Below are 19190 nucleotides of genomic sequence, written 5' to 3'. Positions count from 1 at the left end.
ATTTATCCTTTAGGATTGGACGTGTATTACTCATAAAAAAGTCCTCGGGGACTTCAGCCCGACTGCAGAGAAGCCACATTCATCCTAAAATTAACTTCTGCGAAGGAGTCTGTTCAAATTTCCGAAAATCTGAAAAAATCCCCGTAAGAATAAATGAAGGCGGTGACCATTAACGAAACGCCTGTTTTTCCTTAATTAAATTAAGACATTGCGTATATCTGGTTGCCTGTGCAACATCTGCCGGCTAGTGAGAATACGGGGGCTAATCAATAATTCCCGCGAGGAATCACGTAAAGTCCAACGTTACAAGTGTTAAAAATACCCTTGCACTCGTCATAGATCACAAATTCGAATTGAACTATTATTCTCGAAGTAGCGAATAATAATTATACATTGTGTATTTGTGAGCTAGGGGAACATACGAGGATAAACAACAGTTTTCTCTTTGTTAAATTAGAATATCTTCAATGCTAAAAAAGTTGGTAATCGGTTACAATATTCGAATAAAACGACTTTAAAAATCCAAAAACGTGTTTATTTATTCCATAAAAAAATACAAATTAGAGCGGATAAAGAGGCCGAAACTGATTTTCTGCTCCGCATATTGACTGACGGCGACGAAATGGCGGATCAGCGGCCATTCTGTGGCATCGAGCTGTCCAGTCGAAACAACCTCATGCAAAAGAAACACGAGTGATTTAAGTACTGTCACCATTATTATTTGAAACCAGGAAAAAGAAACTGCTTTTGTTCTACGTTAAAACTACTTGCGGTGGAACTGTTCGATGCAAAGCTTGCAGGACCAGGAACCTTCTGGGGGATTCTCCAGAGGGGGAGTCAGGCAATACATGTGGTACCCACGGTCGCAATCGTCGCAAAACAGCAACTGATCCTTTAAAATCCCCTCAGTTTCTTGAAGTTCACTTGGAAATTATTTGATACTTACGTCGTTATCGGAGGTGCCACACACGGAGCAGCATTTGCACTCGATGCACTGCCAACGGTACTTCTTTACCGAGACTTTCATGTTATCGGTGAATTGCAGACAAGTCGGATGACCTAAGGATCGAATCAGTTGGGATTGGGGCATCGAACTGTGGCTCGACGGGACTGGGTGCCGAAGAACAGGTACTTTCCAAGATATGTTAATTTTTCCAAAACGTAATTCCAAATCTTGAGACGTGTCAAAAGAAAAATTGACATAAATTGAAGCGCACCACGCCACTTCGGCACCGAAGAAAACACTTCGTCTACTTAAATGTTAGAAAATTTATTGCACATGGTTTTTGAGTCGCTCTACAAAACATCAATTCTTGGAAAATAACTGTTCTCACAACACCCCGACACGTATAAAGTTATTGGGTCGCTGCAGCCGCTTAAGAAACGTTAACATTCGAGTATTTTCGTCACTAAATATACAAATAAATTACGGTTAGATTAATCTATCTTTACATTTACAATATGCTGAGAAAACCATGAACTTATTTTGATTGGTTGCGAGTCTTATTTGGGAAGGTCAAACCTAGGGAGGCCCCAAAACTCTATTTTGAATCAACGCGGTGTTTCAGTGAAAAATTATCGGCTCAAAGTGGTTTAGAAACACCTTCGATTGCGATATTGTTATTTTCATTCGAATGAAAGAATTGCAAAAATCAAGATTCCAATAAACAATACGCATTCCAAGTGTCTGCGCTGCAAACGCAAATGACGCATGGTTAAGGTGTGACTTTCCGACAGTCGCGCTGCCATTGGTCTGGTGGACATTCCTCACATTGCCATTTCATTAGCCATACAATTTGAAATGTCGTTTAATTTCGAATTTCATTTTTTATCGTCAACGCAATAAGGCAAAAGAAATAAACATAAACAAACAGCTTCGCGGCCATCTTACTAATTAATGCTGACTCGAATTTTATTCTTTTTCACATGTATCGTTCAATCCTTAGAATAAAAAATAAGTTATTGATTAAACTTCGAAAATTCCTCTTAGAATTTCGCAAATTAAATATTTTTAGTCATAGATATCATATTCAACTAGTATGAAATGACTGACTAGTTTGTATTCATTCTACAGAGTTTTTTTTAAATGCGTTAAATAATCGGTTAAACAGGAAAAAGTTGCCGTTTTTTTTTGGGGAAATTTAAACAAAAAAGTTAATTAATTTTTTTGTCAGTTTCTTGTTTTGAAAAATGTATGAAGTCAAAAAGCACTATTTACGGCAGCTCAAGAGTCTCCAAAAAATTACATTTTGTCTCATTTGCCCGATTTTATAACCCTCGCCATTTTGGGCATATAAATAGTGAACGCACTTAACAAAGACACCCTGTATAATATTTATTTTGTTTGTTTTGGAAACAATTCCGCCTTCTTGCCTACCCCAGCGCTCGTTTGCCCTTAACTATTAGCCGATAAACCTATATCTTAACATCTAGTACTGGCCCACTTTGTTCACGCTAGCGCCCCCCGGTGACAAACACCATTAGACGCATCAGGGGGTGCCACATCCGAACGACCCACACTACAACACCATTAAAATAATAATCTCAATTTGACTACACAATTTCGACTCCGCCAGAAAACAAAAATAAATAAATAAATTTAACAAAATTGGCAGTATTAGTACGGAGGAGCCGTCACAAGTGGACGCAACGCCCCACAAAAACAAAAGTGACTAGCCAATGACGCCGCTGCTACGAAACACCGCCGCCTACTTCTTTTTACGCCCCCGTTTTGGTTTCTCATCAGCGGCTGCGCGGGTCGCGCCCATCTCCTTACCTGAGCGCCCACAATCATGACACGAAACCAACTCCTCAACGCCGCCAGTCTTTTTGTTTTGCGTGGAATCACCCAAGCAAAAGTCGCAGTAGGGGCTTGCTGGCACTTTGCGATCTGCCCCGATCATGGGAGGCGGCGGCAACAATGACGGCCCCGCCATCATACTCGGTTCGTGAAGGGGTATCGCATTGACAAGCGGGATCTCTATCGTTTTCTCCGGCTTGAGGATAGGCATAGGTAGATCCTCGCCCATAGGAGCAGGAGGAGGTTGCGTCACCGGAAGATTGGGCGGAAGTTGGGGCGGCGCTTGCCCCGGCATTGGCATCACTTGGGGAGGCATCTGCGGCATTGCTTGGGGCGGCATTTGCGGCATCATCATGCCTGGCTGAGGCGGCCCCGGAGGACGCGGACCGCGTCTCCCTGGCGGACCTGCGAAAAAAAGACCTTTACGTTTCCGGAATCGCCATTTTCGGGACTTCGTCAGCTGTGTCTCTTTTAATTTTTCCTATCTTTTGCAACAAACAATCCCCCCCCCCCTCCCCGTTCCTCCACCAAAACAGAGAAAAAAGAAACGCGCCCCGCCTACTCTCTACTAACTCTGCTACACACATGCGTCAATTTGAAAAACAAATCGTAAAATAGAAAAAAAGGCATGTACCCGGAGCCTGATTCAAAAACGACACATAGCTGTCTTGATAGACTTGTCCCTGATTGGGCCCCATACCGGGGGGCGGGCCCTGCTGGGCGGGTCCTTCGACGATTGCACCCGGCAGCACCGGGCCGGGTGGCATGGGTGGACCCTGATTTGGCGGCGGCTGACCAATAAACGGAGGAGGTGGGCCCGAATTTGGACCGGCGGGCGGGACTGTCATGGGCGAGGCAACTATGCTTTCTCGCGAATTCTCCTCACTCGCGCCCTCTTTGTGGGAGTGGCCATAATGGTAGGTGAGTCCTGGGCGCGTTTTGTAGCGGGCACCGCACACTGAAAGAGACACACGATACTGTGGTGGTGGTGGCACCAGAGGCCTGAGCTTTTGATTGGTGCGTTTGTGACAGAGTGTTACTGATTGGCCGAAAGGAGAAAAAATGATAATCTACAGCCCTCTTTGACATGACAGCAGTTAGTACATTATTACAACAATAAAGCTTTTGGTTAAAATGTAATCCCAATCCCAATCACCTTAATATTATTAAATATATCAGTTGACAACAAAAAGTAGGCACACCGTGAACTTTTCTGCTACTTTAGATGACAGCTTTGAAATTTGCACCACTTATATTGAATAAAAAAGTTACAGGGTGTAATCACTTTCTATTGTCATTTGGTACACTAACAAAAATATACAGGATGTTATATCCTATTATATGCTGTTCCATTCCTTCTTTTGCATCTTTTGGAAATTGAGTCACTTTTAGAAAATTAGGCTAGTTCAACCTAGTTTAAATAACTTTCATTTGAAATCTCGATAATCAATTTGACAATGTGGCAAACTTTTATATTTTGTCAACTTCAATAAATATCTTCAATTTTCGTCCTGCAAGTACCTACTGATTGGAAAGATTAAATTATAACTTAATCTATAAATCTTTAAATAATGTTAAAACTTTATTTCAGTGGTCATTGAGCCAGATCCATTGTCAAGCTTATAAAACACCCTGTATAAGCTGTTGTGGGCCTAGAGACATTATGCAGAAGCTTTAAGAGACAGAAGATTTTCATTTTCCCCCCAAAGCAGCCTCTCACTGACACAAGAAATGTTTAGCCTACACCACATTAAAATTAAAAAAAAAAAGCAATTAAAACCTAAAAAATGAGTTTTTCCTTGACATGCAAAATGCACTTACGTTCACAAGCAAATGGTTTATCAGGATCTCCAGGAGTTGGGTCATAATTATGCCCTCCTGGCCCTGTTTTCTTTCCTCTTCCCCTCCCAGCCCCCCTCTTCCTTCCCGGAGTGCTAGGTGAGTCATTACCAGCCCTTCCCTAAACAAACATCCTCAAATTATCTGTCCTCAAACTGGCCCTGCAAAACTCACCCTTCCTCCACTTTTCCGTCCTCGTTTCCTTTTTGAATATGAAGACTCTTCATAATCCAAGTCTGAATCAGGATCTGGTTCATCGTAAGTCTCAATTTCGAGCATGTCCTGCTCGTCATAGAACCACTCTTTAGAAACTTCTCCTGAGAGCAACTGACTATCTTTGCTGTCAGTATCTTGCAGGGCAGGATTTTCAATTTGACTTATGCTATGCATATCACTCTCCCCATCTAATAAATCAGCATGCCGGGCATAAGCCCTTGAGTTTATTGTAAGATACTGACGTCTCCTTTTGCGCCATCGTTGCCTTGGATATGAGTAAATTTGTCCAGGATTTAAACCAGGCATTCGCTGTCTTTTATGCATAAACAAAGAGGAGTGATTTTGGGCAACCCCAGTTTGAGTGTCAATAAAGGGCAAACGCAGGCGTCGTTCGATACAGAGTCTTGTGTTGAAATTGGCGGAACTTTCCAGGATTTCTTTGTAAGACTGCTCGCTCATGAAGCTAGATTTAATAATTAATAGTACTATGCAAAAGCTGGTTTGGTAGTGTATGAATAAAGTGGCTTACTTCTCTATTTTCTCGAGGTTTGATTGGGGGGTACTGGTTGATGGTACTGCGGCCGCAGGGGGAAGTGTTGCGGTGGCCATTTTGCTACTGCAAACTGCTCCAAATGTAACGTTACAAGGACCGATTTACACGAAAAAGTGATAAATGGTAACTGAAATTACTGGGAGAATTATAGAGTAATATTTGTAGGGCTGATTTATACTAATAAGGGGATACTTAAACTAGTTTTTTAACGGGTAATGGCTAAAACCGCAGAAAGACCGTAGAACGCCATTTTACGCGAATCAATGGCGGAATATTTATTTATTGTGATATCAGTATGATTTGCAAGACCTCCACGAGATGGCCTCCTCACGTTGTAACTGTTCCTCGAAATACAGAAATTTTAAAATAACAAGAGAGATAGATACAACTCGTCCGCACGAATAGTTTGAATATACTTCTGTCATTGCGACAATGACATCAAAGTCATACAAATAAAAATTCAAAATGGTGTCATGATTAAATAAATTTGTAGATCAATTAATATATTTGCCGAATAAAACTGGAAAATCAAGAAAAACTAGGAAATGGGAGCCAATCCGAGCAAAACCAGGACCTTAACTGTTGAAAATGATGACCCTACCAGCGTGATTAAAGTATCAGACGACGTAGTCGATAGAATTCGAGGAGTAGTCAAAAGTGAGTTTCTTAACCTCAAATTCTTTTTATTTAACATTTTAAACTAAAATCTTAATAAACACTTCCAAAAATATTAAACTTCTATCATCGAAATATAGCCTCACATAATAAATGCAATAGAACATCAATCCCAGGCTTCAAAATGCACTCAAATTTGTTAGGAAACACCAGGTTACATAATGCCTGTTTCGCCCCCAAAAAGCCTCATTTCTTCAATTGCAATAAAAAAACAATTTAATTACAGCGGTAAGAGGCCAAGAACCAACATATCCCCAATCTCCAATAATAACACACGCTCCCACAGGGGTCCCAGTTTACTTGTATGAACCTTCACTAACCAGTCTTCAAATTCGGCAGGTGAGTCTAACAAATCCTTCAAAGATATTTCATTGAAAGCAGGATGTTTTTTAGGCCAATGTAGCAGAATTGAAGAAGAATGATGAGTATTGGGAGAACCGCCTTAGATCAATGGAAGATGACCACAAGAAAATGAAAATAATAATGGATGAAGAGTACCAGAGAGCTGTAAGTCTTATCAAAGATGATTAAAGCCAGTATGACAATGTTTCAATTGCAGCTAAATGAATTCAAGACTGGCAAACCCTTGCAAACATTGAAAGAAATCCCATGTTTAGATGTCAAAAAGGCTGTCATGGAATGTTACAGGAATAATGTAGATTGTCCAATGAATTGCGCGAAGATAGTGCAGGCTTTCCAAGAGTGTGTTGACTCAAAGAGAACGTGTCTGCTAGCCAGGCGAGTGGCGACCAGTAAGGGATAGAAACACAGACTTTGAGTGATAGAGGGTGCTTATATTATATTGTAATATATTATGTTTAGAGTTGCTTCAATAAAATTTCTGTTTTAATTTTCTATTTTTGCCATTTTTTGACGTTGGTGACGGACAGCTTCAAATCGTCTTTCTAGTTTAAAAAGCCGTTGACGATAACCCGATTCCGCCGCCGTGTTCTGGAACATTGACGGAAAGTAGGTCGTGAGAGAGCGGTGCAATATCGAAAAAATGCCGTGACACATGTGCCCGCCTCGTCCTATAGAAATCCCGCATCCCTAACAGGCATTTTTACCCGGAATTTTAATACGTAATTTCTTTTAACCAAACCTCAAAGAACTTGGCAAACGCGAGAATAAAACGGGAAAATAATAATGAAAGCAGGTCATTAAAGTGTTGCAACCTATAGGTGTGCTTCACATGTATAGGTAAGTAAAACTCCTTTACAGCAAAAATTTGTACTAAATGTAGTACAATCAGGCGCCTGCCCTAAAGGGTCGTAGCGGGGTTTGTACTGAAGTTAGTACGAAGGCCGCTAGCGCGGCACTCGCGGTCCACAATCCAGCTTCAGCTTCGCGAAACTGGCGAGAAGTAGTCCGGTATCGTGTGCCGCAGCCAGGTCGGGCAGCTGCAGCGTTGCAGCCGGATCGATGCTGCGGGGGCCCCCGAATGGGCCACCGGGCCTGCGAAGGGCTCGATCCAGAGCTCCTGCAGCACATACGAGAGTGTCCCTGTCCTTGTGACCATATGGGATATGGAAATTTTCTAGATTACCAGGTGCGAGGGATTCATATATTGACGGCAAAACTATTATTTGGTAATTTATTTATCTTATTTGATCATCAGCAAATCCCTCCATGCCCCCGCTACCCCGCGCTCTCCCGAGAAACATCCTTCAACGCGGTGAATCAGACCCAATTCCTCGGAGAGCCCCACTATCATGACGTGATCCGCAACTACCAGCAGCAGCACCAAGGCCCTAATTTATACTACCCCTACGAATACGACTCCTGCTCATGTAGTTCTGGAAGTGAGTCGAGCATCAGGAACAACTTCCGGGGCCCTTGGTGTGTCTGCCTGGTGGTGTGTGTGGTGCTAGCAACCCTCACTGCCGGCCTAGGACTGCCTTTAGCTTTAGGACCTCACGAATTAGGACAGCTCTCCGCCGAAGAACGGCTGGAACTGGTCAATTAGAGCCAAAACAAATTTTCCCGCTCATTGAGCAGAGTTGTTGTAGGTCAGGAAGTTACTGAAAGACTCCCCATTAGTGGACGGGCATAACGATCTACCTTGGAATCTACGGAAGTTCGAACATAATCAGTTGAATCGGTTGAATTTAAGCAGGATAAGAAGCGACGAACCTTGGTCGTCCAGCAAGTGGTCGCACACCGATTTGCCAAAGTATTGCAGAAATATGGATGGAGGGTGAATTAATGAGGGGAAATAATTTTGTAGGTTGATTGCAGGGAAAATTGGGGCTCAATTTTGGTCAGCATACGTGCCCTGCAAAGCGCAGCACAAGGATGCAGTTCAAGTCACTCTTGAGCAGATAGACGCTATTGAGCGCTTAGTGCAGCGAGAGGCTCTTTACATGCAATTGGCCAAGACCGCCGAAGAAATTTGGGATGTTCATAAGCAGGGCAAAATTGCCTCGTTGATTGGCGTGGAAGGTAAACTATATCATCTGTTATATAGTTATTTGAACAATACATGAATCTTTTTACATGTAGGAGGACATGCTTTGGGAAACAGTTTAGCCGTTCTGCGTACTTTTTACAACTTAGGCGCAAGATACTTAACAATAACACATTCCTGTGATACTGCCTGGGCCACCGGACAGGACACAATCACTAGAAATGGACTCAGTGATTTCGGCAAGATCGTCGTTAGGGAAATGAACCGATTAGGCATGATCGGTGAGTTGGGATAAAACAACATTCCGTCTAGTTAATAATTTTTGACTTTTGACTTGGGCGGTGAATTGATTTTGCAGTGGACTTGTCGCATTCCTCAGTATACACAGCTAAATCGGCCATCAACGTTTCGATCGCTCCGGTCATCTTCAGCCATTCGGCCGCCTACGCTCTCTGTAATTCAACGCGGAACGTGCCCGACGATCTACTCAAGATGGTGGCCAACAATGGTGGCCTGGTCATGGTCAACTTTTACGCCTATCACGTGGCCTGCAGCATTAATGCCTCCATGTCCGACGTGATCCGGCATATTAACCACATAAGAGCGATTGCGGGCATTGAACATGTCGGTAGGTTCTTTGGACTTTAGCCTCTCTAAATCCGTACGTATAATACATTTTGATTATAGGGATTGGAGCAGGCTATGACGGAATCAACGTGACTCCCTCGGGGCTACAAGACGTGTCCCGCTACCCCTATTTGTTCGCAGAACTATTGGCGGATCCCACGTGGTCCGAGAAGGACGTCCTAGCCCTCGCAGGTTTGAACTTCCTGAGGGTGTTTCAGAGGGTAGAGGAAATTAGAGAAGAGTTTAGGCGCATGGATCTGAAACCCTCTGAGGAGCTGGGGCCCAGAAGGGGGGTGGAAGAATGCATTTCCAAGAATTCCTGACGACAGTTTTTACTTCCCTCGATTAAATCTAACGATTTGGTTTTCGTTTTTTTATCGAGTTAATGAACTAACTCCGATCGGATATGTTCAGCTTGTCGAGTGGGCAGAACAACTGTACTAATCCCATAATTATTATTATAAAAAGAAGTTTTAGGTACCGCTATACCTATATAAGTGTGCTCATCAATCTCGTCCCCTAACTGGTCTCTGCATTGCATTATAGGGCTCTTATTGGGCCATGTTTAAGTATCGTCAGTTGTATGAAAAGAGAGAAACTTCCTGTACTTAGCAATGTGCGACTGAGTTTTTTGATAAAAACCCTTTTTGGATAATAATTATTATACTGAGAGAAGGAAGTAATAGTTTTAAATTTCGTGGTTTTTATAGCTGTAAGGAAATGTATCATTTTTTAGGCTTTCATCTATGAGTTTTGCATATTTGCCATTAAAAATATAGTTCATAGGTGCTATTTATGAGAGTGCATGTGGCCTCGACTTATATTTTTTTTAAATAATACATTTTGTCGTCATAGACGATGAGATTTAATGTTTATAGAGAGTAAAAAATATAATATTGTTTCACCAAACACGGAGCACAAAATATTTTACCTGTCGTTGCGTTTAGATGTTTATATTAGAAATCGAAAATATTTATGTAGAACAATATATGAAAATTGAATGAATGTAGAGTCCTTTTTCATCTCCCGTAAGAACGAATCGTTAAATTTGTATAAATAGGAAAATTCTGCCACAGGTCATACTTCGAAGCGGCAATGGAGGATTGCGCGAGCACCATCCCACTAACAGCCAAAACCCGTTAGTTTACACTCCGGACTTATACTAATAAGAGGCGCCTCTATGTCAGCTCGCAATTACTTTTAGTTCTCGCAGAATGATCACCAGGAGAAGTGAAAATCGCACTGTGAGACCGGGCATAAAAGAAGTCATTTTTGTTGTAAGTTACTTAGTAAAACATCAAAGTTCGAAAGCTCAGTTTATAGATCTGTAAGTCACTGCTTTAAATGCCACATAACTTGTTAGATGCGTTTATAATTAATTCTCTAATTTCATCATACAACATTGCAAAAAAACATTTCTTGTAAAAATCTTTCAAATACAATATTTTCTTGATTAAATGGTGGATATAATTTTATGGTAACACTGCAGTATTTGTGATACCGAGTGAACCATATTTTAAACCAATTAATGAGCTTCATGCAGCTCTCATATGGATGAATTCAATTGAATTACACGACTTTGGCAAAGTCAATACAAGTCTTATTCTACAATAACCTTGAGTATTGCACAACGTATACATTTATAATATACCAGCACCGAAGGACAACCAGTCTATTTGTGACTCATGATAAAGTGCGCTATTTACATTTAAAGGGACGATTCGTCATGCAATTAAACACATTTCGAGAACTTAATGCAATAAATTCAAAACCTCCTTCTCTTCGAGATAAGGGTGTCAAGTTTATAGCCCCAAATAAGCACGTAACACTTTTATTGCTCGAAATTAATTTGTATAGGCCCGAAAAGGTCCGAACTAGCGGAAGAATTTATGGCGGAACAGATGGAACTGGGTCATTGGAACTGAGCAGGGGAAAAATTGTGCGAAGTTCAATTGTAAATCTACGTAAAAGAAATGGGTAATATTGAATGAAAAAATATGCCCTTCGTAAGCTGTCGTGGTAGCTCATCGTCAGAAACCTATTAAAACTTTTCCAACTTGAAAGCCTTCGTTCGATTTAGCATTATTGTTACAAACTTAAATTCAGTTCCTGCCATTCCCCCTAGGCAAAAGTTTTATGTAGTCTTTGGCCTGTTTATACCGGGGCCCATTTATACTTCAGCCCCATTAGCATTAACTAACACCACTTGGCCCTTTCACCTGCGTCTGTGTACACAAACCCCGAACTTTGATTAAATCGGCGCCTGGTACAAGCGCTAATTTCGCACACTTGATTAGATTGCTCCACGGCTTTTGTTTTTTGGAATGACACGAGGGGAAGTGGCACCATTGGTTTTTTTTTTGTTATCGTACAGACGTCAGGCATCACCCTCGCGTCCAAATCGACGAGAATCTCGGAACTACCCTCCTTGCGGTACGGCCCCGTAGGATCTAAAACCACCATCGCTGGATCTTTGGTCCTTTGCAGAGACGGCTTTAGGGGGCGGAAAAGCGAACCACTGATTCGATTTGTAAGTATCGAGTGGATGTCTATTTTTTATCCAGAAAATTGCTGTAGCCCAGGAAAGTGCACTTCGCGCTTCCGGCCCCAGAGGGTGTCAGGGGTGTCGAAAATCCGGAAAATGCGGCATCGCCCGAAAACTCGGAGGGGATTTTGCTTTTCGGCGTAAACAGCGAAAAAGCGTTCAGTCAACGACCGGGTGCGAAGCAGAGCGAGACAGAGAAGGCGTCGCTGGGCGCCGCGAGCGTCGACAAGTTTAGTTTGACGCGACGTTTCGATAAGTTCCGCAAGGAGCGTCTTCAGGATCGCCGACGGGATTTCGAGGAAAGAGTCGAGGTTCCCGTTAGTGTTAGTCCGGGTAAGTTCTGATACACCCAGTATAATAGATATAGAACTTTTCCGCTCAATACTAATGACATGCATCCCTCGATATATAATTATTATCTCTTTTCATTTGAGAGTGTGCCCAAAAATAGTTTTCTGCCAATGTTTCACATTTTCAATACAAACAAAACTCGTTAAATTAATTAAGCCCCACTGTAGCTTAATAAAGAGTAAACTGGGTTTCCACTCTACATTAGAGAATGGAGCAGGAGCGCATTCCTAATTGGAAATTTCAAACGTTCACTTGTTACGCAGGAAAACTGCTTTGCATAAACGGTTTTCTGCAATTAGAATATGCAGGAGAAAATCCGCCCGAACGATATCAGACTTTTAGTTTAAGAGCTGCAAAATCAAGCTGAAGATAATTTTACGATCGTAAGGGAAATTCCCATAGATACGGGAATCTTTAATAGTTACATACTTTCTATCGTTCCCGTGGAAATTCTCTTCCGATAGATCAGTCGCCGGTAGTTTAGTTTATTAGACCCAGTTAGCCGCCAATTAATTTAAATGTGTTTTCGGGATTAATTTTAGGGATCAGGCACAGAGTCCACCCCACTGGACGCTACATCAGAGGCACGCTGTCCCCTACATCCAACCAGGCCCCCCACGAGTCGCCGCTGTCTCCTGGGGGGCAGGCACTTTTGAGAGCTGCGCGCGACGGTGACGACAATGCGCTGCGCGATCAACTACGCAGGGCTCTTGCCGTGGGATTGACTGAGAACGATTTGAACGCTACGGATTCCAGTGGCAGGGTGAGTTTTCATTTATGTCTCACTCATTTCCGATAAAAATAGGAGTGTTTATTAACCCTTTGAATGCGGATACCTAGATCAAAATAGCAAAAAAGTGACAAAATGTCTGATGTATTAAAAAAAAATTCCTCGAGAACGACCGAGGCTAAAGCGCTTGTTTGGACACCACTGGACAAACGGCTGGTAGAAATGAGCATATTCTCGATTTTAGCCCAACCATTACATGGGCGTAGTACAACAGATGTATTTCGTGTATTAAAATTAAAAAAAATCCCCAGTATAATCAATATCAGGCCCATTAACCCTACACGAAAAACGGGTTCGGGTGAAATTTTTAGAAGTTCGAACTTTGATGCAGTTTGGTGTTCTCCACAAAATCCATCTCGTAGAGCTTGCATGTAATTTTCCGTTTTATCAATATTCAATTGTGAGTTGTTATTTTTTTTGGTGTGAAAATTAGTTTGAAAACAGGCAAAACTGCTTGAATGAGTAAAAATTTTGAAAAAAGCAATTCTGTGTGTATTGTTTACCAAAATTCTGGTGTTTTTATATAATATTTCTACCAATAAAACGTGTATTAAATGGTTAAGCTTCGATATGCAAATAAAAATGCGTTCCTAAAATCAGAAATATTAAATGGCTGAGTACACTGTCGAGTCTATGTCCATTGTGAAACATATCAGCGGTCACTCGAGTGAGTAATAGGGGTTTTCGATGCTTCGTGTTGACCGAAATGTCAAGTAGAAGTAGAGAATGTAGATTATAGTTTTTTTAAGTGGTACGGTGATTCGAATTTAATAAGCGAGAAGGAAGCTGACTTGTTGACTCGACTGCCCGATATTGATTTCCGGCAATCCTTTTATTTTGTCCTGCATGTTTACTCGTGGCGTTAGGTCCAACAGGTGGCCATTTTATACGGACATTTCTAGGACAGTTCTCGCTATTTTTGCCATGTAGAAATCATTATTATTAATATTAGGAATTAGGTCAGTTTGGCTTCGTTTTGCCATCAAGCTTATATCCAAAGCTTTAAGGCCCTTCTTCTGGAATGTTTCGTTAAAGATTTGGAGTTCGGAAAGTTCGCCAAAACTACGTAATATTCTTTAATTAAATTGATCATTTCATGGTCTTTATTTCAGGTTTTAATAGCTGTTTTACAGCAATTCCCAATTTCCACCTAAGTAAATCGCAGATTAAAGAAACATCGTTGGCATTACCGCAAATAACGAACTTTTTACGGCTGCCGATTACGATTGACATTTTATAGAGGCCGAACTGTGTGTTCTGCTCTGGTTCATTAGATCAGTTTATTGCCTCCATTGCCTTAAATAGGGTTGTCGTAGTAGTTGATTATACATTTAAGGCTCGTTTTATGCGTACAAGCTACGTAGTAAAAAATGCGGCATCTTTAATGTCCCCAAAGTGCGCGGTTGCATATGCTTAGTTTGGAAAATTATTTTATTAGGAGCGTCAACTCGAACAAGCTACGCCACTGATTTAAAAATACCCACTCCAGACAAAAAACACTCGTATCTCTGTTAAATTTTCAATGCGATTTCCAAAAAAAAATCAGGGACGTACTAAGAAGAATTTCAAGAAGACTTTGATATTGGTCAGAGATGATTTAATGATGCATATGACTCGAAATTGTGGACCGTAGCATCAACTGACAATGGGATTGGGGTGATTTTCTTGTGCATGCCTATCTCGCCTTTGCCGCCGTGATGAGGGTCATGCATTGAAACGTTATGTAAACTGTTTCCTGTTTTATTCTCTTTGTTGGATTCGCGAACGAAATTCGTCCCAGTTCGTGCCTCAACCAATTTCCATTTAATAATGTTGAAGCAGTGCAAGATAAATAAAGTAATCGTCCTGGCAAGCAGCCCGACTTGAGACATTTAGGTATCCAGACAGTGCGTTGCACTCTGGATAAATGTCATGATTTGGAAAAAACGTTCCACCCCGATGGGTTACGCTACAGATCGTATACCGTGCGAAGCACCATTTGCTTTTCTGGATCTGAAGAGGGCAGAAACCGGACAGAGCAATAACAACTAAAACCTCGATCAACTTTAACGATCGCTTATTAAATGCGCCATTGATGATTGATCCCTTTGAGGGGCCCGAACATGCCGAACATTGAAAGGAACATGCGTCATTGCACACCTAAAATAACCGAAAAGCTCTCGAGATAAATCACGGCACCTCAATCATTTAACGGTGCAAATTGTTTTCATCTGACGGTTATTTTTCATTAAGTAAGTTCTCGCATGTTTCGGCCCGATTTTGCACCTTTAAAAGAGGGATCAGCGCCGTCTGTGAGGCTGGAAAAACGTGCTTGTGCAATTGGGGATGCTGTAAAAAATATGTAAACAAATAATGTGTTTATTTCATTAAATCATCATTTGGTAATGGAAACAATCCAGGCCTGCCAACGTAAATACTCGCTTTTCTGAATTTCAGTTTATTGTTTTAATCCCCGGCAATTCGGTAAGTCTGACGAGGCCCCGGCAATGACCTTCGCGCCGAAACGTCGGATGACTCATGTAAATCATATCGAAAATTACGGAATTATGCTCGACATTTTATACATTGTTATTTCGAGTGTAACTGGTCGGTTACATAACAACACGCAAATCCTGCAAAGGTCATGGGTCGCGTATTGGATGGATTAAATCCCATCAGAGAATTCGGCTCTATAGCAATTTCATGTGAAAGATGTTCCAGTTTTGTACTGCGCCTTCTAAAGGTGACTGACCATTCGTGCCGGATCTGTCGAGATTTTCCATTAATCTTTCATCCCTCGAAATGAGTTATGCCAATTATTTGCGGTTGAATTTGTTAGGTCAGTCGCTTAGGTCAGTGTTTTAACTTATTCGAAGCTCCAATTCTCCCCTTTTGTGTGTCACATTTCCCCTCTTCAGGACCGAATCGATATTCTATACACACACACACACACACACACACACACACACACATACAGATAACAATATTATTTAGGTCAGCAATGGAATACTTATAATTGATTCATGGAAGATTAATTTTCCTGATGGTTACTTGAATGGGCTTTAAGCCCCGTCGCATTATTACATATTATTAAAGGAAAGTTAATTGAACAGCTGATTGGCTAAATGATTCACTATAATCTGGATTACACAGCTGACGCTATATTGAGCACATTGGTAAATAATTAATAGAGAAATAGCGGCGGTGACGCGATTAAGTTGAGGGGTTCTCTCTTTAGTTTTGGCAAATAGATGTTGCTCTTATGGGTTTATGCCATGTCGCCGTTTATAGTTGAAAGATTGAGAGTTGACATTTGAAGCTCAGTCGAATATCGCTGATCTTGATTTTTAGGTGGAGATAACAGAAATTCGAGCGTTTTTGGATTTTGAATGGACGTCCCTCTGTTTATCATTGAAGGAAAATTAGTTTGCCTCAAGTAAAAATCACCATTTTTTTTACACTAAATCATTGGTTTAGTACCGGTTTTATGGGGGAAAATTGGGCGACGGCCCAGGCGGTTTTTCTTGGGGATAAGGGGAACGGCGATTAAACATTTCACCCAGCGCGCCAGATTTGCTAAAGTCGGCCCTGCATTAATTAGAATAATCCATTTGACAGACCGGATTTTTCTCACATTTACGGAATTCGAAAGATTTGACTTTTCCATTAATTTCTAGACGATCCTTAGTCACGTAGCCTCCAACGGAACCGTCGATGTTCTGGAGCTTCTGCTGCAAATCCCCGGATTGGACCCCAACAAACCTGATAACGAGGGCAATACACCATTGCATTTCGCCGCCCAGGCCGGTAGGTATACCTCTATAGCTTTCTATTCCGAAAAGCAAAAATTATGTAAAGAACCAACGCAGGGCAGGTGGAATGTCTGAACTGCCTGGCGAGCAGGTGTCGGGGGGTGGAAATCGACGCCCGCAACAACCTGGGCTTTACCCCCTTGATGAAGGCGGCCCTCCAGGGGCGGAACAAGTGTGCCAAATTGCTACTCTTCGCCGGTAAGATGATTCGTTTAGTGTCAATCTTTATCTTGAATTCATCAGAACAATAAACATTTGCGGACTAGAAAGGTCGATAAAAATATTCGGCGAGCTAAACGCTTTTTTTCGGGGTATAAACAGTTTTAAACGTTTGCTCTCTCGCGAAATTCATGAAGTAAAAATAACTCACAACACTAGTTATTATATGAACGATACTGCTGAGGTTTTGATGGAAAAAAACACTTCAAAATATAACTCTAAATGCGCAACTATCTTCAAGATAACGCCCATGCGTTTCAATAATGGGGAAATTAGGTTTCTAGATTGAATTTGCACTGGAATGTTTTAAGCTCAAATCCACCTGCCGGTTGTAGCAGCTTATTCATCGCCGTCACAAAGCTTTTGTAGTGCTATTTCTAAGCCTAGAGACACGTCCGTGGATTCGACACCTTTAGAAGCAACGTAAACCAGGTCGGAAGGCGTAAAACAACAATATACAGTCGGAAAAGCTCGAAATAACTCCAATCGGAGAGGTACCAGGTAACAATTTTCCCTCTCCGCGAGAGCAACACCAAAACTATCAAAGAAACTGCTATCGTACGTGAAAGCACCCCTGTATATTAAAGCATTAGTTTACTCTCAGAAAGAACGGGGTATGACGCGATAAAGTTGGCTTACCTGTAAGCTGGAGCGTAAAAGAGCTTTATGTGTCGTCAAAAAATGGTCCGTAACAAGGATCTTTAAAGGCTTCACGTACCGAGAAAATGTAAAAATAAGGGCGACGTGGGTCTAAAAGGGATGGATAATAAACAAAACAGCCGTTAGTTGTCAATGGACGGCAAAATTTGAAAGATACTATTTCAAACTCCCTCGTATTTGTCACATAAATATCATTAAGAATACGTAAATGTATTGCTGGTTATCTAATGTGAGGACGTACGAGGGAGGATTCGATAATAAACTGATGAAGGAATTTTTTGTGGAAAAACAGCACGCTTCTGACTTTTTGAGCATCACAGTTGTTTTGAACTTCATAGAAATGATAAAGGAACTTTAAAAATATCTCCTTTTTGCCGCCGGTGGTCATGTCAAGGAAATGTTTGTAAATAAAAACATTCTCCGATCATCGGCTTTGATAAATTCCTTGACTGACAGCGGCGCGAATTTAAAAGGAACAAAAATAATTCGAGGGAGCAAATGAAAGAGATCATTTCTACAAGTCGCGATAGGACGAGTTTTTTCCCTATTTTTAGATGTTCGTTTGAGAAAATTTTGCCTCTTGCGCGGTGCAACTCCCTAAAAGGAAGCAGTTTTAAAAAGTTTTCGAAACTATCCAGGGTGCTTTAAAACCACAAACCCTATCGGGACCTGAACGAATTTTCTGGAAATAATGAAGTTGTTTTAAGTTTCGTCACTTGATTTTCTGAAATTTTAAATGTACAGAGAAAAGGTTTTAGCGGTTTTTAAGGGAGAGTTTAAAATATTTCAACACTTTTCTAGGAGCGAATCCGACCTTACGGGATAATGGGCGCGGCTTCAGGGCAGACCAATGGGCGCGCTTTTGTGGCCGTTACGTCTGTGCAGACGTGATCGAAAAGCACGCCCGTCAAAGGCTTCTAGAACGATCCACTTCTTATGGAAATTGGGGCATGGAGCACGATACAGGCCGGGTGGTGATGGGCGGCAAGGTACTGCCTGTACCGTCTATCAGTTCGCCGCCCTCCAATGGATTAAAGTCCAAACTGAAAAAGGTTTTTCGTACGTCTTCCGGACCATCGTCGGACATGTTTTCCAGTGCCCGATTGGTCACCCAACTCACGTCGGCTGCCTTATGCGCCAGCAGTCCGGTGCTTCCCGGTACAGGGTCGGTACCGCCTATGGTAAAATCCCTGCTCCGGCCCCTCACCGTTCCCAGATTACAAATCACCCTGGTCAACAACAATGGCGATCATCCTAATAATAATTTGGAGCATTGTGGGAGTGATAACGACAAGGAGGGGGAGGCGGGCAGACCTATTAGAGGGAAAAAGAAAAAATAGAAAGAGGAAGAAAAAGAATGGGTGATTTTAAAAAAATCGATGTTGAGACTGCTGCGGTTGTTTGTCGATTATTGTTTCAAGTTTGCTATTTTGTAATAAAACACCAATTTTATATTAATGTATTAATAGATGAGGGATTTTTCCTAGAAGGTTGCATTTAAACCTATGTTGAAGTAAAATTCGAGCGCCCCTTGTAGGTAAAGTTTGGGGCGTAACGTCGATCGAATTGGGCTGGACTGCATAATGGCGAGTTTACGAGAGCGGCGCGATAGTTGCCTAATAAACTTTTTCTTGGCTCTATGCATATTAACGGACCAAACCAAAGAAACAATTTTTTAATCAATATTCTATAATAAATATTATATTGCTATATCGTA

At 41.5% G+C, this 19190-nt stretch overlaps 4 protein-coding genes across 6 annotated transcripts; 3 read left to right on the top strand and 1 right to left on the bottom strand.

The window, feature by feature from the left end:
* Positions 1–513: 513 nt before the first annotated feature.
* On the bottom strand, positions 514–5704 carry d4. Of its 3 annotated transcripts, none has more exons than XM_066393854.1 (7): positions 5385–5703; positions 4814–5318; positions 4622–4760; positions 3435–3758; positions 2777–3205; positions 947–1059; positions 514–892 (listed from the first exon to the last, which is right to left on the bottom strand). In XM_066393854.1, the coding sequence occupies exons 1-7, from the start codon at positions 5462–5464 to the stop codon at positions 764–766; spliced, it is 1719 nt and encodes a 572-aa protein (XP_066249951.1). In that variant the 5' UTR covers positions 5465–5703; the 3' UTR covers positions 514–763. The 3 variants fall into 3 exon arrangements, with proteins under 3 accessions (XP_066249951.1, XP_066249952.1, XP_066249953.1); XM_066393855.1 differs by having other exon boundaries at positions 3501–3758; XM_066393856.1 differs by lacking the exon at positions 3435–3758 and having other exon boundaries at positions 5385–5704.
* A 144-nt stretch (positions 5705–5848) lies between these two features.
* On the top strand, positions 5849–6938 carry Chchd3 (Coiled-coil-helix-coiled-coil-helix domain containing 3). Its single transcript, XM_066393889.1, has 4 exons — positions 5849–6065; positions 6310–6422; positions 6477–6590; positions 6643–6938. The coding sequence occupies exons 1-4, from the start codon at positions 5954–5956 to the stop codon at positions 6844–6846; spliced, it is 543 nt and encodes a 180-aa protein (XP_066249986.1). The 5' UTR covers positions 5849–5953; the 3' UTR covers positions 6847–6938.
* A 493-nt stretch (positions 6939–7431) lies between these two features.
* On the top strand, positions 7432–10122 carry LOC136411332 (dipeptidase 1-like). Its single transcript, XM_066393859.1, has 7 exons — positions 7432–7632; positions 7702–8040; positions 8093–8256; positions 8311–8525; positions 8586–8771; positions 8849–9118; positions 9178–10122. The coding sequence occupies exons 1-7, from the start codon at positions 7525–7527 to the stop codon at positions 9438–9440; spliced, it is 1545 nt and encodes a 514-aa protein (XP_066249956.1). The 5' UTR covers positions 7432–7524; the 3' UTR covers positions 9441–10122.
* A 46-nt stretch (positions 10123–10168) lies between these two features.
* LOC136411331 (uncharacterized) lies at positions 10169–19190 on the top strand. Its single transcript, XM_066393858.1, has 7 exons — positions 10169–10394; positions 11492–11647; positions 11695–11995; positions 12556–12776; positions 16460–16589; positions 16652–16792; positions 18275–19190. Exons 1-7 carry the CDS (start codon positions 10332–10334, stop codon positions 18811–18813), a joined length of 1551 nt encoding a protein of 516 aa, XP_066249955.1. The 5' UTR covers positions 10169–10331; the 3' UTR covers positions 18814–19190.

This window comes from Euwallacea similis, chromosome 10 (assembly GCF_039881205.1).
Source record: "Euwallacea similis isolate ESF13 chromosome 10, ESF131.1, whole genome shotgun sequence".
NCBI classification, from domain to species: Eukaryota; Metazoa; Arthropoda; class Insecta; order Coleoptera; family Curculionidae; genus Euwallacea; species Euwallacea similis.
The sequence above is the reverse complement of the archived record's forward strand: the minus strand, read 5'-3'. Positions and strand labels throughout refer to the sequence as shown.